This window comes from Rhincodon typus, chromosome 38 (assembly GCF_021869965.1).
Source record: "Rhincodon typus isolate 14 chromosome 38, sRhiTyp1.1, whole genome shotgun sequence".
In the NCBI taxonomy this organism is placed as follows: domain Eukaryota; kingdom Metazoa; phylum Chordata; class Chondrichthyes; order Orectolobiformes; family Rhincodontidae; genus Rhincodon; species Rhincodon typus.
In genome coordinates this window covers 13,907,338-13,930,335 of record NC_063369.1, presented here as the reverse complement: position 1 = coordinate 13,930,335, position 22,998 = coordinate 13,907,338, and the positions used below count along the sequence as shown (strand labels likewise).

The 22,998-nt window shown below is 46.0% G+C and overlaps 1 protein-coding gene across 2 annotated transcripts in view; it reads left to right on the top strand.

Moving 5' to 3' along the window:
* Nucleotides 1-1,925: 1,925 nt before the first annotated feature.
* The window catches only part of LOC109914522 (putative adhesion G protein-coupled receptor E4P), a 93,967-nt gene continuing 72,894 nt past the window's right edge, over nucleotides 1,926-22,998 (top strand). For both annotated transcript variants that reach the window (XM_048617941.1, XM_048617940.1), the window contains exon 1: nucleotides 1,926-1,990. In XM_048617941.1, the coding sequence (XP_048473898.1) occupies nucleotides 1,939-1,990 (52 nt within the window). In that variant the 5' untranslated portion in view covers nucleotides 1,926-1,938. The remainder of the gene's footprint in view (nucleotides 1,991-22,998) is intronic.

Sequence of the window (22,998 nt, the reverse complement as noted above, 5' to 3'; positions counted from 1 at the left end):
ATAAGCCTCAACTCCAATTTCCTGCTTTAACCCTTGATTCCCTTGCTGATTTAAAATCAGTCCACCTCAGCCTTGAATATATTTTACAGCCCAGTCTTGACAGCCCTACTCCAGATTTACTATCCTCTTCCATCATTCCTGTTTTCAATGGTCAACTTCTTACTCTGATTGTCTATCCTTTTATGAAAAGCATAATGGTAGTGTCTCCAACTTTGTATTAGTAAGGTCAAAGCTTCAAGACCTACCTGCCCTGGATGTGTGTTGTAACAGGTTAATTGAAAATAGCTATCCTTTTAAGAGTTTTGCAACTTTATATGTTATTCTCCTAAACTCCAGAGGATATGGACCTAGACTCCTCAATTTCTCTTCACCGCCAGGAATCAGACTGGTGAACCACCATAGCATCCCTCTAGAGCAAGTCCATCCTTCTTAAATCAAAAGGAACTAGAACTGCACACAATACTCCATGCACGATCTCACTAGTGTTCTATATAACTAAAGCAAAGCCTCTTTGCTCCTGGTTTCTTTGGGGAAGCAAAGGAGATCTGATCGAGGTGTTCAGAACTAGGGTGAGGAGGGAGACTGTTCTCATTCAAGAATGAGAGGGCACAGAGTTAAAGCAAGCTAGAGAAGGAAGAGTGCTGCAGGATAAACCTGCTTCACGCTGCATGCTGTTAAGTTCTAGAGAGCACTGTCTGAGATCATGGTGGAGGCAGATTGAACTGAAGCATTCCAAAGGGAACTAAACTTCTATGTGATAATGATACATGCACATGGAGAAGGTGAGAGAATGACAACAGGTGAATTTCGCATTTCGAGTGGCAGGAAGGGGGTCTATTAGCTCAGTTGGCTCGTCTCCAAAGCAGAGCGATGCCAACAGAGCTGGTTCGATTCCCACACCAGCTGAAGTTACCATGACCGTCCCACCTTCACAACTTTTTCTGTTTTTTGTTTGATTTCAAAAACATAGTTTATTCATTAAAACAGAACTTTTTATGTACACCCATGGTCACAAATGCAGTTCGGTTCTGTGCAGTAGCATATTAAGGAAACAAATAAACACTTTAACTCCATCCAAACAAACCAAAGGCATCTGTTATTTGAACCAGAATATAATTACACACATTTGAGGCACCGAGAGGATCCGCTAACTGAAAGGATCCCCATTTAACTTTGGCAGAAAGACCTTTAGATGGTGGTCTTTCCCGAATGTGCCTGGGCAGCAGCTGCCCCAAGCTTTAATGCGTCCCTCAGCGCACAGTCCTGGACCTTGGAACGTGCCAGTCTGCAACACTTTGTCAGGGTTAACTCCTTCCTCTGGAAGATCAATAAGTTTCGGGCAGACCAAAGAGTGTCTTTCACTGAGTTGATGGTTCTCCAGGTGCAGTCAATGTTTGTGTTGACCCTCAGGTTAAACCAGCTCCAGCCGTCACTGGCTAATGAGAGAGTGAGAGCACAGCAACTTTCCCAGTTACAGACACAATGGGCCAAATGACCTCTTGCTCCGTAACTGTTCTGCGACAGTGTAATGCAACTGGTTAATGAAGCCTCCATAGTCGAATTTCACAAACTACCAGGAGAAGTTTAGAGGTGGAATAATCCCCCTAATTCAGAGACAACACATTGAAAGGCTTTTGGTCAATTTCTGCTGGCTGGTATTTTGGCCAATAATTTATCATCAGCCGAATCTGTGGAGGCATCAAATATGAAGGAGCTTTTCAGTTAATCGAACAAACAGATAGCTTCCTTGTCAGGATTTTCTACAGTTCACCCCTGTTGTGTTATTTGTGATTCAACCACAATCTAATGGAACTTCTTTTTAAAAACAAACTTTATGCTCCGACCTTGCCTCCGGGCAGCTTCCTGATATTGATGTGTTTATAATGAGAGGATGTGGCTTGCTGCATTCTTACTCAGCACAGCTTCAAACTCGAGCAGATGAATTCTGTCTGGGCTGTGAGTAAGATGGCACTTCAGCGATGCTTACTGGGTAAGTACCCTGTGGTCAAATTCATTTGACTGTCCTTGACGTTTACTGTAAGTCAGTGCCCATGAACCGAGGCTTGCAATTTCCCCCTTGCCTTTCTTTCAATCTTATTCTTTTAACAAAGCATAGTTTCTTCACTCAAATCTTACCTCTTTCTTGTCTTTTTCTTTTCAATCTGACGGTGTTATATGCATCTGTAAATCCTGGAAACTGCTTCTCATTTGGGTGATGAGGATGAAAGTTCAGAATTATGAAGGAGTTTCGAGAAGGTAGAAACTGACAGGAGGGTCTGTAAACAGAAGGCGTAGATTGAAGATAATGGTAAAAGCATAGAGGATGATTAGAAAACGCAGTTTGTTACAATGGTCTAGCTCCTGAAAGGCAAATGCAAGCAGATACAATGAATACATTTAAAACGACTATTTTGATTTCAGGAAAATTGTCTAGAAGTCACTTTGGAAGAGTCGGGCAATGGGATTGACTGTTCTTTCAGAGAACTGACTTTTAACACCATAGATATAAAGGACTCCTACGCTGTAAGCATCTGGGGAATAGAGTCTGTGTAGATTCTTTGTGTTCTGTGCTTGTTCATCTGGAGGTGAATGAAAGTTCTGTGGAGAATGATCAATACGTTGTGTCATATCTGTGTGTGGTACAGTGGCTCAGTGGTTAGCACTGCTGCCTCACAGTGCTAGGGACCTGGGATTGATCCCATCCTTGGGTGACTGTCTGTGTGGAGTTTGCACGTTCTCCCCGTGTCTGCACGTGTTTCTTCCCATTTCCTCCCACTGTCCAAAGATGTGCAGGTTATGTGGATTGGCCATGCTAAATTGCCCCATAGTGAGACATAGTGTTTGGACATGTGTACGCTATGTGGATTAGCCATGGGAAAGGTGGGTAAGAGTGGGATGGTCTTTGGATGGTCAGTATGGATCAATTGGCCTGCTTCTACATGTTAGAGGTTCTAGTCTATGATTCTTTGCAATTTTTGAAACTGTGGGTTTATAGAGTTATTAAACTCCTCATATAATTCAGCACTTCTCTCACACTTTCGAAAATGAACTTGATTTGAGAAACGTAATTGATAAATGCTAGTCGTGAGGGAGAAGGCTGAATTCTCCGAATCATTTGAGTTAAACGACTTTAGATTAAGAAGAACCTCTAACATAAAACAAAGAACTCAGTGGATGCTGGAGATGTGAAACAGAAACAGAAATCACTGGAGAAACTCAGCAGGTCTGGCAGCATCTGTGGAAAGAGAAACAGCGTTAACGTTTTGAGCCCAGTGACCTTTATTCAGAATAGCGCATTCTCTAGTCTAAGTCACGGTATGGTGAGATACTTGTTTTGACCAAGTCTGACTGTAATGGCAAGACATTGTAGGAGTAGATTTATTCCAGATTAGCAGTGCACTTTTTGCAGTCATTCATTGCAATGTGCCCGAGATGTCTGGCACTGTAGCCCTGAGGCAAAAATAAGAAAGATCATAGGTTGGCTCCTCTGACTACTGGCCAAGGTTTGTGGGTATGGGTGAAAGTCACTCGGCCACAGGATCACGCCAGTAGAACTGGGTGGATGTTGTTGACTTCATTTGACATGTTCAATTTGGTTGGCAACTGTATCAGTATTTTTGGCTCTTTAGACGATCAACCTGGTTAACAAAATGATACATGGGGAACTCCCAAGTGCACGTGTGTCAATTGTTTTCCAAAACGAAGACAGCTCAGTGACCTCAGGCCACAAACAAATACCTGGAGAAAGCTGTGAGTTATTGTGTAGAGATCGTGAAAGTAAATTGCAGACACTGTAACTAAGGAGAGGGTTAAAAGCTCCCAAGTTCAACCCTTGGCTCGTATACGATGAGCTGAGGTCAATCAGATTAGTAGTGATGTTGACCTTAGAGCACAGGAACCGATCCAACCAACCCTTGTGAATCTTCATGCTCCAAACAAGCCTTCTCCCGTTCTATTCAATTCTACCCATCAGCAAATCCTACTGTCCCTTTCCTTCTCAAAAGTTTATACAGTTTCTCCTTAAATATGTTGACACAATTTGCCTCAACTATCCTTGCTCACATTCTCACCTCTCTCTGGAGAAGGATATTTCTCCTGACTCCCTCTTGGTTTATTAGCGACTACCTTCGGTCATAGCCCGGTCAGTGCATTTCATGTTGGATCCATCCCTCCTCAGAGCTGGTTTCCACACATTGTCCCATGACCCAGACAGCAGCTGGTGAGAACACATGAGAATCAGCTCGACTGCTCGGGATCCCAACTGGGGCGGTGTGCTGAGATTTTTAGACTCTCAACCTGTAAGGCAAGGTGGAGTCGTGACCAAGTTATAACAGCCTTAGAGTAATGCATCATGGGAAGTGGCCTTTTGGCCAATTGCATCCATGCCAGATGTCAAAGACCTATCTACAGGAACAGGAAGCAAACTCTGTACCATCCTGTCTGAGTCACAGATGAGCAAGATATTGGTTTTGACTAAGTCTGATTGCAGTGACACAGCATTATTGTATGTACAGATTTGTTCCTGATTAGCAGTGCTGCTTTGCAGTTGTTCATTGGAAAGGGCCTGAGATGTTTCCTGAGGACTGGCGCTGTGGTCCTGAGGCAAAAAGTATGAGCGAGGTCGTAGATTGGCTCTTCTGATCATTTCTTCAGACAATGAGTTCTGTATAGCCGCCACCATCTGGATGAAACAAATTCTCCTGCAGAGCCCTCTAAACTTCCTCTTCCCTTAAATCCATTACAGATGGTGACTGATAGGTAAAGTCACAGAGGACCACTCTCTCAATAGAGAAAGAGAGAGACAACTGAATAGAATAGAATAGAATAGAACAGAATGGAATAGAATAGAACAGAATGGAATAGAATAGCATTTATTTTCACACGCACTCAAGCGATTGAGGTGAAATGTTTGTAATGTCACCTCTCGGTGCCATTTTAGGTTCAGGGCACAAGGTTAACCTGAAGGTCACCAATTGAACCCACATTGATGGCATCAGTTGGCATCACCAAACCAGCCATCTAAGCTAACCAGCCTCCCGCAGCCGGTTATTGACCCCTCTACGAAGGGGAAGTATTTATTCCGATGGACCCTACCTAAGTGTCTTGCAAACTCCTCCCTGCACTCCCTCTGTCACTGTTCTGACTGAGGGCTCATGACGATTTCCAAACCTTGATTTGGGGGTTGCCCAGGGAAGGCATTAGGGAACAACAGGTAGTGGTCCCGGCCTCTGACCCACAAACTCTGGGTTTGAGGCCCAGTAGAGGATGAAGAAAGGTGTATTCATTGTGTGACCAGACAGGTTGAGTGTCCCTACTTGACAAATCCTCCCGACACACAATAACGGCAGAGAGCAAGTCAGGTGAGTTTCCTGGACAACAAGGTGTAGGGCTGGATGAACACAGCAGGCCAAGCAGCATCATAGGAGCAGAGAGGCTGACGTTTCGGGCCTAGACCCTTCATCAGAAAAGGGGGAGGGGAAGGGGGTTCTGAAATAAATAGGGAGAGAGTGGGAGGCGGATAGAAGATGGATTGAGGAGAGGATAGGTGGAGAGGAAACAAACAGGTCGAAGAGGTGGGGATGGAGCCAGTAAAGGTGAGTGTAGGTAGGGAGTTAGGAAGGGGATAGGTCAGTCCAGGGAGGACGGACAGGTCAAGAGGGCGGGATGAGGTTGGTCGGTAGGAGATGGAGGTGCGGCTTGAGGTGGGAGGAGGGGATAGGTGGGAGGAAGAACAGGTTAGGGAGGCAGGGACGAGCTGGACTGGTTTTGGGATGCGGTGGGGGGAGGGGAGATTTTGCAACTTGTGAAATCCACATTGATACCATTGGGCTGCAGGGTTCCCAAGCGGAATATGAGTTGCTGTTCCTGCAACCTTCGGGTGGCATCGTTGTGGCACTGCAGGAGGCCCAGGATGGACGCCTCTCTGCTCCTATGATGCTGCTTGGCCTGCTGTGTTCATCCAGCCCTGCACCTTGTTGTCTCGGATTCTCCAGCATCTGCAGTTCCTACTATCTCTGATTCAACTCTCCCTGCCACTGTGAGCCACCATGCCATCCTCAGTACAGCACTACAGAGAATATAATCATAGAATATTATGCCGCAGAAAACAGGGAGGGTGTGGTGTAAGTTTACCAGAATGCTGCCTGCGTTTAAGCTGTACAAGACTAGCTTCACTTCCATTATGTACAGAAGAGTGAGGGGTGAAATGAAAGTGGTAATTTAGATGGTAAAAGCATTCACAATGGTTAACACAGTTAATACTAGTCATTCCACTGGAAGAAGGGAAAGATCTTATCTTTAAATTAGACATTTTGGACAGCAAACAGGGGGCAGGTTTTTTTACTCCCAGAAAGCTGGGGAGATCGGAATCGCTCTCCCCCACGGACTGTGGAATTAAAGATTTTGGCACCAAGGGTGATAGGTCAGTTAATATCAAGAGAAGCAGGGCAAAGGTAATTAAATGAAGTTAAGGCAGATTTAAGTGAAGGCCCTGATTTCAGTGAATGGTGGAACAGGATGGAGGGACTGAATGGCCTCCTGTTCCTGTGTTTCTCTATTTGGGTCATAAAGCTCACTCATATGTATTTCCTAACTTCATAAAACATTGTGGAATCTGGCACGAAGGTGAAATGCTAAGAGACCCCTGGTCTGTGAAGGTAACGTCACCACGCTGTCTCATTGGAGAGAGACGACTTGATGCTGAGTCTAATGCCTCAGGCAAGGGGTGAGATTGAAAAAGTAGGAGCTCAGCCACTGCAGGAATTGAACCTGTACTGTAGGTGTCACTCTGCGTCACAGACCAGCTGTGCAACCAGCACTGACTGCATTACTCTTCAAAAATTCCACATCGGTTGGAAAGAGCTTCAGGACGTTCCTCAGCCTTGAAAGGGGCTCCTTATTCCCTGTGGGCAGGGGACAATTTTTGACCTAATCATGCTTTCCCTACTCGTCTCTCCATTTTTGTTTCTTTCACTCACTTTCCCTTGTTCCAGTGATGAGTTATGCCAGGAGACAGTTCCAATATGCCAACTGGCCACTCAGGGTTAGATAGGGGATCTTCCCCATACATGTAGACCCTTCAGCCAATCACCGCTGGGACTATCCCATCTTTAGGCAGACCTGTAGCCAGGCAGTGTTCCCAATAGCTACTACCCTACTCAGGGGAGGGGGGAGGGAGGGCTATGGGTGGGGCAAGTGGGCTCAAAGTGTAGCATTGTCATGGTGTGGGCAACACCATGGCCAGTTTAGATGTCAAACTCCCAAAAGCATGGAGGGCCCAGTATTGGCCTAGAGACTGAAATAACTCTTTTCTAATTTTGGATTGCGTTTCTAACAAAGGGTATGAGGCTCCCCCACCATTAAAAATGGCCACCCAATTCATTCACGCAGATGGCATTCGGAACACATGTGTTTGAATTCTTTCTCTAATCATTTAAGATGAATTTCACTCAGTAGGTCACTTTGCCACTCTTCAAAACCGGGGAACCAGCACAGTCTTGGACAAGCCAATGCCTTCAATGCCCCGTTACTAATTTTCCAGCCTATTGTCCATGGTATTAGACCTGGGGCTCTGCAGCAACTTTGAAAGTGAGACCGAATGAGATTAATGGTTGTATTTCTGAGCATGTGCATTTCTTGCTCCACCTAGCAGCGGTGCTGCCCTTAAACACGGCCCTTCGAAGTAGTGGCACCGCGCACACGCGCTGGGGTTAATCCCCAAATAAATGATGGATCCCCTGACAGTGCAGCCCTCCCTCAGCACTGCACTGGAGCGTCAGCTTTGATGTTGTGCTCGAGTCTTACAGTCAAAATTTTTAAAGAAAAATCTTTCTGCCTCATGGAGAAATGTCAGCCACCAAGTCACATCTGACTTCTGAGTCTCTCAGCTGGATGTTCAAGTGAAGTTCTGACAAAATCTTGCAGATATCCATTAGGTGGATGTTTTAATGCTTGTGCTGGCCTGATTCCAAAAGTCAAATTGGTGGTTAATCAATATGTTTCTATCTAAATGCGCTTATATTCCTTCATAATACTGCCTCTGGATAAAGGGTCTGTTTCTGTGCTGTACATCTCTACGACTCTGACTCTAAATCACAAATTACTCCTAAAGATTGAATTTTAGAAACTATAAATGTGACAGCAAGGCAGAAAATGCTTGAAATGAATTGCTGCGAGAGGATGTGACCCTGAATTATACCACAGGAATGGTAACAAGTCTCACAAGATTCCCGAATACTTGAATCCGAAATACAATGTGTAGGAAGTAAAACAGCCCAAGTGAATCCCAATTCAAGGCCACTGACAAGAAAAGGAGGCTTCAGGCTTCCCACTTGTACTTCCTGAAGAGAGCACTTGCATTGTTATAGCACCTTCAGATTTTGTTGTCGGTTCGCTCAGATGGCTGGGGAGCGATGCCAATCACATGGGCCCAGTTCCTGCAACAGCTGAAAGTCTCTGTGACTTCTCAACCCTTGCCCCTCACCAGAGATGTGCCAACCTTCAGGTTGAACTCACCACCGGGTACCATCTCTCTCTAATGAGAGCAGACTCCAGTAGCTTTTGCCTCGCTTTCAAATTACCCCAAAGGTGCATTCCACAATCCAAAGATGTGCAGGCTAGGTGGGTTAGCCATGGGAAAATGCTGGATTATAAGGGTAGGGTAGTGCGGTGGGCCTGGGTGGGATACTGCTCGGATGTTCGGTGTGGACTCGATGGGCCGAATAACCTCATTCCTGTGCGGATTCTATGATTCTGTAGCTTGAGTGCACACACAGAGCTATTCCGTAGCTTTGGAACACAGTCTCCATTTAAGACGGAGGTAGGGCAGAATTCCTTCTCCCAGAGGGTCATTAATGTTCGGAATTCTCTATTCCAGCGAGCAGCGGATGCTGGATCATCGAATGTATTCAGGGTTGTGCTGGGTGGATTTTCGATTTAATTCGGAGAGACAAGGATTACAGGGCGGGATGGAATGGGGGGGGTGCAGTTGGGGGTGAGGGGCGGATTGGGGAACAGGCAGAAAAATCAGGTTGAAGCCACAGTCAGATTTGCCATCAAATGGCAGAATGATCTCAAAGGGGCTGAATGGCCTCCCTATTTCTCCTGCTTCATTACTGGGCAGCCCTGACACATCATTTGCAAAGGCTGCTGAGAGGCAGTACCATTGCTGTGGCTCAGGAATCCAATGTCAGCAGGATTTGGTCATGATGTGTTTCAAAGACAACACCCACAGACTCCATTCCAGCGTCTCACCACTTACCCCCTAATAGTGACAACAAGGGCCAGGATCATCTGCCCCTCACTAGACTTCTGTTTTATTCACCATCGGATATGGGCATTGCTGGCTGGGCCAATATTTATTACCCATCCCTAGTTGCCCCTTACGAAGGTGGTGGTGAGCTGCCTTCTTGAACCGCTGCAGCCCACCTGCTGTAGTTTGACCCTCAATGCCCTTGTAGAATTACATTGAACCTACCGAACGGAAACAGGCCATTGGGCCCAACTGCCCTGTGCTGTTGTTTAACATCCTCCTCCTAAACTACTGGATCTCTACCCTATCAACGTAAAGGGCAGCACAGTGGCTCAGTGGTTAGCACTGCTCCCTCACAGCGCTAGGGACCCGGTTTTGATCCTACCCTGGGGCAACTATGTGGAGTTTGCACATTCTCCAAGTATCCGCGTCAGGTGCTACCGTTTCCTGAGGTTAGGGTGGGTTGGCCATGCTAAATTGTCCATCGTGATGTGCAGGCTAGTTGGGATAGCCATGAGAAATGCAGGGAGTAGGGTGAGGTCTGGGACCCTATGGCTTGTTTCCCCACTGTAGAATTTCTATGATATCTGTTCATAACCACCCAAATATGGTAACAAGTTTCATAACTTGCCCACTCTCTTGTTTACAAAGTTTTTCGGGAAGTCATCACTGGGTTATGACTGATGGCATCACATTTTTGGTTTTGGTTCTTATCGTAAGTGGAACCTCTGTCCTCTTTCCTTCCACCCTCAATTGGGTTAACAAACAAACCATCCTTTCATGCTATCCTAGCTGCAGCTCACTCAAGGACTCACAACATGCTGCACAAAACGGTACACTTGGCCCCATGCCAATCAGTGCCATCGTCTGAGTGGGTGGCTGTGTTTGTCAAGGGTATGGAACCTCTTTCTCATGCCCTGTTCTCTTCCTTCTTAGGCTGGTGCTGTGTGTCTGAAATCAGGAACCCAGAGGGGGATGTTTGCAAGAGAGAAGTGGGGAAGGGTGGAAAGTGAAAGGTCCATGTGCATATTACCAATAGCTTGCAGACCTTGTCTGGAAATCACAGTGGGGGTGAGCTGGGAGTAGAGAAGGGGCATAACACAGGAAAGCACCATCATTGTCAATGCTCCCAGAAACCAATAGTCATGTTGCATTGGTGCTATTACATGGACAAGCATCTGAGATGGTATCCTAGTGCCTCATTGGTTCTGCTCCATTCCTTTCCACTTTGTCCTACTGTATCCTACCATACAGCAAGAGGGAGAGCTGAAGACAGCCAGAGATTGTGTCGCATTGCGCTTGAGTGTAGTGCCTGCCACAGTTAAATATCTGACAGCATCTGGGGACAGTAAAGCAAGTGTGTGAAGCTCACACCATTGGGTGGTGTGGGTGAGTTGGAGTATCTGGTTCTGACTGGACTCAAAAAGTTAATTCTCTCTCTGTTTGCAGCTGTTGCCAGGCCTGCTGAGTTTACCCAGCAAGTTCTGTTTTTCTCATGCTCTGGAGGTGGGGGTTCAAATCCGACAATTGCAGATGATGGAATTCAAATCCAATTTTTTCAAGAAAACCCAGAATGGAAAGCTAGCTTAATGGCAACTGTAGCTATTGTCAATTGTCGGGAAAAACCCATCTGGTTCACTCATGTCCTTTAGGGAAGGAAAATGCCATCCTTACCCGGTTTGGCCTACATGTGACTCCAGACTTACTGCGACGGGGTTGACTCTTAACTGCCCTCTGGGTAATTAGGGATGGGCAATAAATGGACGGCAACACCCACATCCATGAAATTTTTAAAACATTTATAAAATGTATTTGCGTTCCAGTTTGTCTGGGTTCCAGACACTTAGAGAAAGGAGAGAAGGAACAAGGCAGGCAGGAAACTGCTAAACCCCACATTGTGTAATTATACATACATCACCTGAGTTATTACCATGCAGAATGAGGACATTGGGCCCATCATGTCTGCTCTAGCTCTCAGAATTCTCCAAGAACCTTGACAAACTTAGTTGCTGCCTCCTGAGGTGCAGTGTAAGGATTCTGTGGGTTACAAGAACGACAAAGGATAACCCTCTCACTGCGACCCCCCCCTTCCCCCAGGGGGTCTTAGCTGCATTGGCAGTAGAATCGGAACTCCCAGCCGATTTGCAGAAGGGGCGCTAGAGAAATGCAAGATTTCGACACAGCCCTTGGTTATAACAAGCGCAGGCAAAACTTGAATCGTGACATTCTCCTGCTGCCCCAGCCCTCCCGCCCCCACTCAAAATTAAAACCCAGGGAAGACGATGGGAGCAGGATGAAGTTACTGCACAGGCCAAGGTTCTGGGGAGTTGGGTTCAAATCCAACTAAAGTTGGCACTACATTTAAATTCATCTCATAAATGCAGAATTGAAAGCGTCAGCAATGCATCAGACAATCATCAATTGCTATTAAAGACCCATCTGTTTCATTATTGCCTTTTAGGAAGGATATTCTGCCATCCTTACCTAGTCTGACCTACATCAGAGTCTTCTTTCTTTATTAATTCTCTGAACAGTGTTTCCTTGTTCGTTCAAGGGATGTAGACATCGCTAGCTGGGCCACTGTTTGTTACTCGTCCCCAGCTGCTCTTAAACTGGCTCCTCCAGTTCAGGGGTCAGTTGAGTCGACCCCATTGCTGTGGGCCTGGACTCACATGTAGGCCAGACCATGTAAGGACGGCAGATTTCCCATCCCTAAACTAATCTGCTGAGGTTTTACGACAATCGGCAATGGTTTTGCGGCTGTCAATCTCTCAACAGCCCTCTGATGTGGTCCCAGGAAACATTCAGGCACAGTTAGGAGGTGGGCAACAATTGGCAGGCTTTGTCTGTGGAACCCGAATCTCATAAACGAATTTAAAAGGAAGAATCGCTAGTGGATATTCGCATCGATAAGGTGAACAGTCAGAGCTTTTCGTTTAACTGAGAAGACGGAGATTGTGTCAGACAAAATGCTTTCATTTGAGGGGAACAAGTTGAACGGGAGGCCGTCATTATAAGATAGTCCCCAAGAAATCCAACAGGGAATTCCAAAGAATTGCCCTCTAACTTGGGGTGTTGAGAATGTGGATCCTGTTTTCATGGGGAGTGGACAGCCTCATCATGGTTAAAGGGACAAGGAGGATGGGACAAAATGGCACACTGGCAGATTAAGATCGGGAAAGGAACAGGAGGAGGTTTTAATTGGAACAGGAACATTTGCACTCGCTGGGGGGCTCTTTCTGTGCTTTTGGTCTTTGGGATGTCATTCCAAAATTCAATACTTTTGTCGTCCTGACGTGGCATTGTGGTAAATGCAGCCAGCAATTCGATTGTGATAGTTTTCTATGAACAGCAATGGGGTACCTGCCAGATGAGCTGTCTTTACGTGAAGTGAAAACAAGAGTCAGGAAGATCTCAACAAGTCCAACTGCATCCATGGAGAGAAAGACAAAGTTCATGTTTCACATTGAATATGACTGTCTTTAATAGAAACCCAACAGCTCAGGGGCAGACCATTCAGCCCACACTAACTCTACAAAAGGCACCCCACTCTATCCCTGTAACCCCACGGCTAACCCACCCACACACTATAAGCAACTCCTCACAGTCAATCCATCTAACTGGCACATCTTTGGACTGTGGGAAGAAACTCACACAAACACAGGGAGAATATGCAATCTTCACACAGACAGTCACCCAAGGGTGGGATCAAACCAGGGCCCTTGGTGCTATGAGGCAGCAATGCTAACCACTGAGCCACCATAACATCTGTCCTTTGCTTTATTTACATGGGATGACGAGTGCCCAAATGCTCAATAAATGCCTTTGAATAGTGGCTTGCAATCATTAAGATCAAACTGAGCCAGTTTCATGGTCATAGATTACACCCCATTGTTGAGTTTCTGTGTCTCTGCCTCTATAACTGAGCCAGGTGTTTGAGTTCCTAATGCATGCCATATCATCTCTGAACTGGTTGATCAGAAATATCTATTTCTTGGTGTTGGGGAATCAGCCTCTTGTTCTTAATATATTGAGAAATTGATTTCAACAATGAGGAGGGGATCTTATTGAGGTATATAAAATGCTAAGGGGATTGATAAGGTGGATGTGGAACAGATGCTCCCCCTTGGGGGACATTCGCAAACAAGAGCTCATAGATATCGTGTGAGAGGAGATAGGTTCAAAACTCCTTCGTTCAGAGGGTTATCAATCTGTGGAGCTCACTGCCCTAGACTGTAGTGGAGGCCGAATCAATCAACAGATTCGAGAAAGAAATCAATAAGTTTCTGATGAAAAGCGGGATAAAAGGCAATGGGGAGCAGGCAGGAGAGTGAATTTAAGATCAGGGTAAGGTCAGCCATGGTCATGTTAAATGGCAGAGTGGGTTCTCAGGACTGAATTGCCTACTATTGCTACTAATTCCTATGTAATTGTAATGTTGATATGAGATGTTGCTGCCCAGACATTGACTCTCACCAAGGTCCCTTCATCCATCACCTCTCAGTCCCCTGAATTTCGTACAATTTTCGTTCTTGCCTTCAAACTTCTTCACTGTCTTAGACTCTCCCTCTCTCCATGACCTCTTCCACTTCTGTGACCATTGGACCTCTCAGTCGTCTTCCAAATCCTGACCTCTCATCCATTGCCAGTTTTTGTTCGACATTCTTCGGGCTCCCCTACCTTCAGCTGCCTGGGCATGGAAACTCTGGAACTGTCTTCCTCAACCACTATTTCCCTTAACTCCACCCCCCCCAACCCACCCAACCACCCTCCAAGCTAAGAGCTCCTTCTGTAGCCCAACGTCATGTTTTAGTTTTAATGTGAAACACTTTGGGACACTTTGCCATGTTAAAAGTGTTATTTCAATGAACATTATTGAAGATCACAGGAGATCTTCTGGACTTCTGTCTCGACCTCTCTTTTCTTGTCTTTCTTTACTTTCCTCTTCTCCATTTCTTTCCTGTCAATCTCTCCCATCACTAGTGGGATGTTCAGCCTGCTAAGTGCAGACAGATGCCTATAAAAGCGTCGATGCAAACAGGAAGCTGCCAGAGTCGGAATGATCTTGAGCCACACCACAAACCATGTCCTCACAGAGCTTCACAGGAACACTTCCCTGCAAAAGACAACCCCCACCCACCAGCACCCCCCTCCACTGACTGCGCACACTGTAATGATCGTGCAGCTCACCCTGGATCTCGCCACAACAGAGTAAGCACGGTGACTGTGCATTTGTAAAGCACCCACTGCAGAGCAGCAAGGACTGATGGAAACCCACAAGAGGTAGAAATCAGAGGGACACAGAAATCAGGGCAGCACGGTGGCTCAATGGTTGGCACTGCTGCCTCTCGGTGCCAGGGACCCGGGTTCGATTCCACCCTTGGGTGCCAGTCTGTGTGGAGTTGGCACATTCTCCCCGTGTCTGTGTGGGTTTCCTCCGGTTTCCTCCCACAGTCCAAAGATGTGCAGGCTAGGGTGGATTGGCCATGATAAATTGCACATAGTGTCCAGGGCTGTGTAGATTAGGCGGGTTATAGGGGAATGGGTCTGGGGTGGGAGGGGGAATGCTCTGATGGTCGGTGTGGACTTGTTGGGCCAAAGAGCCTGTTTCCACACTATAGAGGTTCTATGATCTCAGAAGGTTGGAGGAGATTCCAGAGATGGAACTTGAATGCAAATGTAAGAATTTCACATTTGCGACATTGCTGTAACATAGGAGTCAGTGAAGGCCAGTGGGAAACAAGACCCTACGTGAACACACAATTCAAGGAAAGTTCTTATTTCAGTTCAGAGAAAGCTGACGAGGCTGATCTCCTGCACGGAGGGATTGTAAATTGAGCAAAGGTTGGACAGGTTGGGACTCTATGCAGTGGCGTTTGGAAAAATATGAAATTATGAAGGGAATATAATAAGATAGAAGCAAGGAGGATGTTTCCACAGGGGGTAGGTGAAACTAGAACTAGGTGGTGTACCAATAAGGGGGGAGCAGATCTAGGTCTGAGCTGAGGAGGAACTTCTTCACCCAAAGCGTTGTGTGAATCTGTGGAATTCCCTGCCCAGTGAGGCAGTTGAGGCTTCCTCATTAAATGTTTTTAAGGGAAAGATTGACAGATTTTTGAACAGTAAAGGAATTAAGGGTTATGATGAGTGGGTGGGTACGTGGAGCTCAGTCTATGAAAAAATACGCTGAAAGGCGAGCGACGGAGTTTTGAAATCGGGTAGAAGGTGGAAGCCCCAGGAGAAGACTGGTCAAGTCTGGACATATCAAAGACAATGGCTCAAGCCTGATCTGTACTGGCCAACAGGCCAATTACAGGCACTTATTCAGGGAAGGATGTGGGAATTAAGGGGAAACACCATGAAAATTGAGCTAGTTACTGGCTTACGTGGAGCAGTGCTCAAGTTGACTTTTCACGGGAAAGAGTTAACACATGATTGGTGTGGGCTGTTCAAAACTACATGTTGTTTGCAGCGAAATCCGCGTGGTCTCCAGAAAATTGGACATCCTCCAGCTTTGAGTTCTGATTGAACTGCCGCGTTAGATACACTGGGAGCGGATGCACTGAGGAAACGCAGTAAATACTTCAAATGGCATTTTCGGATAATCTCTGGATCTCAGTCATTGGTATCAAAAAACTAGACAGGCTTAGCTGCAGCTGTTTTATCATGTCAAGTTTGTGATGAGAAAATCTTTGCTTGTTAAAGAACGGCCAACTCAAGATGCATCCAGCTGTAGATTATACAGTCCCTGTTGTTGACCAGCCTTCCTGTCTGTAGCTATACAGAGTAAATGGCCATACTAAAGGTCAAGTCACCATAGTCCTAACCAGATCACAGGGCTACTCCCCCATTATAGAGAGATGACTGCTGGTGGTTTAACCTGAGGGTCACCACACCTCAGGCGAGGGGAGAGGTTGAGAAGGAGAGTCCTCCATTGCAACCTCAGCTGCTGTGGGAATTGAGTCCGCACTGTTGGCATCACAAATCAGCCTTCCAGCAAACTGAGTGGCAAGGTGGCTCAGCGGTTCGCACTGCTGCCTCACAACACTGGGGAGCTGGGTTTGATCCCTAACCTTGGGGCGACTGTCGTTGTGGAGTTTGCATGTCCTCCCCGTGTCTGCGTGGGTTTCCCCCGGGTGCTCCGTTTTCCCCCCACAGGCCAGAGATGTGCAGGTTAGGTGGATCGGCCATGCTAAATTACCCCATTGTGTCCAGGGATGTGCAGGTTAGATGGATTAGCCATGGGGAATGCAGGGATAGGGAGGTGTGTCTGGGTGGGATGCTCTTTGGAGGGTCAGTAAGAAATTAATAGATTGAATGGCCTGCTTCCACGCTGTAGGAATTCTTCTATGAGCTAGCTAATGCCTAAAACGTAGCAACTAACATTTGTTTTGGTGCATTCTCCATGACAACGCCTCTATTAATCAGAGCAAGCAATCAGCAGCCCCTCCTCATGTGGTATAAATTGTTGTTCTCTTCGAGATTTGGCATTCTTGCGAGCGGATCCTGATGAGTGCAGGACGAGAAGCTTCCTAATTTTATCAACAGTAAATATTCTCCACGGTGGCACCAGGAGGGTGAGATCACACAAAGGAATTATTGAGGCTGGTTACTTCCACTCAGAAACGTGGAAAACAGGGTCAGGAGTAGGCCATTCGGCCCTTCAAGCCTGCACCACCATCCAATACAATCATGGCTGATTAACAATCCCCTGTTCCCACTTTCTCCCCCTCATACCCTTTGATCCCTTTAGCCCTAAGGACTATAACTAAACTCTTCTTGAAAACATTCAATGTTTTGGCCCCCAAACGCTTTCTGTGGCAGAAAATTCCACAGGCTCCTCGCTCTCTGAGCTAAATGGGTGACAGGTGGCCAGAGACTAAGAACGTTCAGGGGAGGAATAAAAAGAGGAGTTAGAAAACGTGTTTTTGTGTGGAGTGTGATTAGAACACAACACTATATCATGTGGCGGAGGGGGTTACCAACACTTCCAGTCATGTTGGATTTTGACACTAAAATGGGCTAAAATGGAACAAAACCTTTCCGAATAGACAGGTGTCATGAGCCAGTACTGTCTTGGTGGGCCAAAGGGCCTGTTCCTGGGCTATACTGCTCTCTGTCCTTTGTTCCTTTGACTGTGTTAAGGTCACTGTATATGCAGTACTGGGCCCCAAATCAGAATCTGTCTGTGAAACTCCGAAATCCTCACATTCTAGACACCTGTTCATTTCCACTCAGTCTCACACTGGTTGTGATTTTAAGCACATCACCAATGATGCAGTGTGCTGTGGCTTTACTGAAACGCTGCTGTTAATGTCACAGAGTATCACCCACAAAGTGTTTCAGCACAGTTAACCCAAGCTTCACAAACTGAAACTGGGGACTCACTATCCGGAGGTTATCTGTGTAAACTGATGGCCCACACAATGCCTGTTACATACTGTCCATTCTGCCACATTCCACAAAACAGTCTGGTCCCTCTATCCTTCTGCAACAGTGTGCCTCCCTTTCCCACTCTCACAGACCATCTCTTATTCCCTCTTTCCCTCTCCCTCACTCACTGTTTCTCATTCTCTCTTTCTTTCTCATTGTGGCTCTCTCTCTCTCTCTCCCCTCTCTCTCTATTTCTCTCCCGCCCCCCCACACTCCTTCTCGCCCACAGTATGGCTCTCTCTCTCCCTCTTTCACTTACAGTGTGTGTGCATGTGTCACTCTCTCTCTCTCACTTACAGTGTGTGTGTGTGTCACTCTCTCTCTCCCTCTTTCACTTACAGTGTGTGTGTGTGTGTGTGTCACTCTCTCTCTCCCTCTTTCACTTACAGTGTGTGTGTGTCTCTCTCTCTCCCTCTTTCACTTACAGTGTGTGTGTGTGTCTCTCTCTCTCACTCCCTCTCTCACTTACAGTGTGTGTGCGTGTGTGTGTCTCTCTCTCTCTCCCTCTCTCACTTACGTGTGTGTGCGTGTGTGTGTCTCTCTCTCTCTCTCACTTACAGTGTGTGTGCGTGTTGTGTCTCTCTCTCTCCCTCTCTCACTTACAGTGTGTGTGTCTGTCTCTCTCTCTCCCTCTCTCACTTACGTGTGTGTCTCTCTCTCTCTCTCTCACTTACAGTGTGTGTGCGTGTCTCTCTCTCTCTCCCTGTCTCACTTACAGTGTGTGTGTGTGTGTCTCTCTCTCTCTCCCTGTCTCACTTACAGTATGTGCGTGTGTGTGTCTCCCTCTCCCTCTCTCACTTACAGTGTGTGCGTGTGTGTGTCTCCCTCTCCCTCTCTCACTTACAGTGTGTGTGCGTGTGTCTCTCTCTCTCTCTGTCTGTGTTCTCTCTTCTTCTCTCAATCACCATGTCTCCCTCACTGTCCTCTGTCTCTCAAACCTCCACATCCCCCTCCCTTCTCTCCCTCCCCGTCTTTCCCTCTTTCCCATTCACAGTGTTGCTCTCCCAATCTCTCTCCCTCTGTCACCCTGTCCGTTCCCCCTCTCTCCCTCTGTCTCTCTCTCACCCCCACCCCCTCTGTCCCTCTCCCCCAGGCGGTCCCGGCTGAGGATGAAGTTGCTGAGCTGACCTCACAGTGGGGGGGGGGTGGGGGGTTGTGACTTTCCACCTACTGCCGACAAGTCATGGTGAAGGAAATTTGCAGCATCAATCAAACTGGTTAAAACGAGATGACTCAGCAAAAAGGGTCTGTGTTTAGCACATATACCAGCTCCACAGCTTTGTGTTTCATTTCTTTATTCAATCAGTGGTTTAGTTTCAAAACTGTTAGCTGCAACCTGTGATTGCTGATAATCCAGGCTCGTTTCCTGGGCTCTGTTTGGGTTCCGGTGTAATGCTTCCTTCCTCTGACTCGAAGCACGCTACTTGATGAATGCTGCTTTTCAGAATGTTTACTAGCACTTGTTTTATTCCTGTACAACCAATCTGAGGCCTAAATCTCAGAATCTCAGCATAAAGCTCTAAGTAGTCCCACATTCCATTACAATTATGATTTTCTGCAGTCAGTGGGTTAATGACCTGTTGCTAAAGTCTAGGGAGCGACAATGCTATGGCAATAATCTCACTGGGTTAGCAATTCTGAAAAACAGAACTTCCAATCCTACCAGTGGAATTTAGATTCAATCAATAAAGTATGCAATTGGAACATAGTCTCAGGAATAACAACCATTGACATGTGATTCCAAAACTACAGCAATGTGATCGACTTTTTAACTGCCTTCTGAAATGACCACTCAATCTGGTTAAAATCAAAATGCATGCCTGTTTTCTCCTGGACACTCCCAACCTATTTTGGGAACCAAATACAGTACTGACTTCCCGAGGAAAAGTCCAGCTCCCAGAGTAAAAGAAGGAATTCACATTATTTTTATCTAAACCATCTTCCTGGATACAGTCTGATTGCTCCTCTATATGCCAGACTACATAAGGTACAGCATAATGACTGGGTTCTTATTGAGACAGATGACCTGAAGTTTAATAACGCCACTAACATCACTATGATATCTCATGTCATATAGAGTCATAGAGCTGAACAGCACAGAAACAGACAGTTAGTTCAACTCATCCATGGTGACCAGATATCCTAAATTAATCTAGTCCCATTTGCCAGCATTTGGCCCATATCCCTCTAAACCCTTCCTATTCATGTACCCATCTAGATGCCTTTTAAATGTTGTAATTGTACCAGCCTCCACCACTTCCTCTGGCAGCTCATTCCATACACGCACCACCTTCTGTGTGAAAAAGTTGCCCCTTAGGTCCCTTTTAAATCTTTCCCTTCTCACCTTAAACCTATGCCCTCTAGTTTTGGGCTCCCCTACCCTGGGGAAAAGACATTGGCTATTCACCCTATCCATGCCCCTCATGATTTTATAAACCTCTATAAGGTCACTCTGACCCTCCAGGGAAAATAGCCCCAGCCTATTCAGCCTCTCCCTAAAACTCAAACCCTCCAATCCCAGCAATATCTTTGTAAATGTTTTCTGCACCCTCTCAAGTTTAACAACTTCTTTCCTATAACAGAGTGAACTGAAATGAATGCAGTATTCCAAAAGTGGCCTAACCAATGTCCTATATTACATCAACATGACCTCCCAAATTTTACACTCAAAGCACTGCCCAATAGAGGCAAGTGTACCAAACCCTTCCTTCACTATCGTGTCTACCTGCGACTCCACTTTTAAGGAACAATGAATCTGCACTCCACGGTCTTTTTGGCAACACTCCTCAGTATGGTCCTAACAAAATAAGTGTATAACCGACTGAACATACTGCACTGATTCCACCACACAAAGTCTCCAGTCATGCTCCCTGTACAATGGAGTAAGGTTAGAGCGTTCAGTCAGTTATGTAAACATGTAATTAGGAGTATTAGCCAGTCAGCAAGGAACTCAGTTTGTACAGTATAAGGTGTCAAAGCCATGCAAATGGCGTTGTTAATAAACTTCTGTTACTTCTGAGTAAGATTGGGGCCGGTCAAGGACAGTAGTGGGAAGTTGTGCGTGGAGTCCGAAGAGATAGGAGAGGTGCTAAATGAATATTTTTCGTCAGTATTCACGCAGGAAAAAGACAATGTAGTCGAGGAGAATACTGAGATACAGTCTATTAGACTAGACGGGATTGAGGTTCATAAGGAGGAGGTGTTAGCAATTCTGGAAGGTGTGAAAATAGATAAGTCCCCTGGGCCGGATGGGATTTATCCTAGGATTCTCTGGGAAGCTAGAGAGGAGATTGCAGAGCCTTTGGCTTTGATCTTTATGTCATCATTGTCTTCAGGAATAGTGCCAGAAGACTGGAGACGAGCCAATGTTGTCCCCTTGTTCAAGAAGGGGAGTCGAGACAACCCTGGTAATTATAGACCAGTGAGCCTTACTTCGGTTGTGGGTAAAGTGTTGGAAAGGATTATAAGAGATAGGATTTATAATCATCTAGAAAGGAATAATTTGATTAGGGATAGTCAACACGGTTTTGTGAAGGGTAGGTCGTGCCTCACAAACCTTATTGAGTTCTTCGAGAAGGTGACCAAACAGGTGGATGAGGGTAAAGCGGTTGATGTGGTGTATATGGATTTCAGTAAAGCGTTTGATAAGGTTCCCCATGGTAGGCTATTGCAGAAAATACGGAGGCATGGGATTGAGGGTGATTTAGCGGTTTGGATCAGAAATTGGCTAGCTGTAAGAAGACAGAGGGTGGTGGTTGATGGGAAATGTTCATCCTGGAGTTCAGTTACTCGTGGTGTACCTCAAGGATCTGTTTTGGGGCCACTGCTGTTTGTCATTTTTATAAATGACCTGGATGAGGGCGTAGAAGGATGGGTTAGTAAATTTGCGGATGACACCAAAGTCGGTGGAGTTGTGGATAGTGCGGAAGGATGTTGTAGGTTACAGAGGGACATAGATAAGCTGCAGAGCTGGGCTGAGAGGTGGCAAATGGAGTTTAATGCGGAAAAGTGTGAGGTGATTCACTTTGGAAGGAGTAACAGGAATACAGAGTACTGGGCTAATGGTAAGATTCTTGGTAGTGTGGATGAGCAGAAAGATCTTGCTGTCCATGTGCATAGATCACTGAAAGTTGCCACCCAGGTTGATAGGGTTGTTAAGAAGGCGTACGGTGTGTTAGGTTTTATTGGTAGAGGGATTGAGTTTCGGAGCCATGAGGTCATGTTGCAGCTGTACAAAACTCTGGTGCGGCCGCACTTGGAGTATTGCGTACAGTTCTGGTCACTGCATTATAGGAAGGATGTGGAAGCATTGGAAAGGGTGCAGAGGAGATTTACCAGGATGTTGCCTGGTATGGAGGGAAGGTCTTATGAGGAAAGGCTGAGGGTTTTGAGGCTGTTTTCGTTAGAAAGAAGAAGGTTAAGAGGTGACTTGATAGAGACATACAAGATCATCAGAGGATTAGATAGGATGGACAGTGGGAGCCTTTTTCCTCGGATGGTGATGGCTAGCATGAGGGGACATAGCTTTAAATTGAGGGGTGATAGATATAGGACAGATGTCAGAGGTAGGTTCTTTACTCAGAGAGTAGGAAGGGCGTGGAATGCCCTGCCTGCAAAAATAGTAGACTCGCCCACTTTAAGGGCATTTAAATGGTCATTGGATAAACATATGGATGATAATGGCATAGTTTAGGTTAGATGGGCTTCAGATTGGTTTCACAGGTCGGCGCAACATCGAGGGCCGAAGGGCCTGTACTGCGCTGTAATATTCTATGTTCTACGTTCTATCTGATGGTGATAATGATAAGATACCTGTCTCAACAACAATCCAGTCTTTATACTATATGTTATGTGTTTGATGCATAGAGAAGCATTCAGACCATATCTAGGTCAATGATTTGAATAAAAATAATGTACTCAGCTATGGGGGGAAGTGCAGGAGATTGGAACTCAATGAGAATGCTCATTGAATGGAAAACAAAAACCTAAAGAACTGCGGGTGCCAGAAATCATTTAACAAGCACCATGGTCCAAATGGCCTCTTTCTCCATCATCACATATCTGTGATATTGGGGTGTTTAGCCCAAGAAAACGCGCCAAGTGCATTGATTAAATTGAATGCAAAAAGGCACTCATTTAGTCTCTGAGGGAATCAAGGGATATGGGAAATGAATGAGGAAATCGAATTGAAACAGATGATCAGTCATGGTGAAGCTGACAGGATGGTTGCAGTCCTGAGATAACACAATGTGGAGCTGGAGGAACACAGCAGGCCAGGCAGCATCAGAGGAGAAGGAAAGCTGATGTTTTGGGTC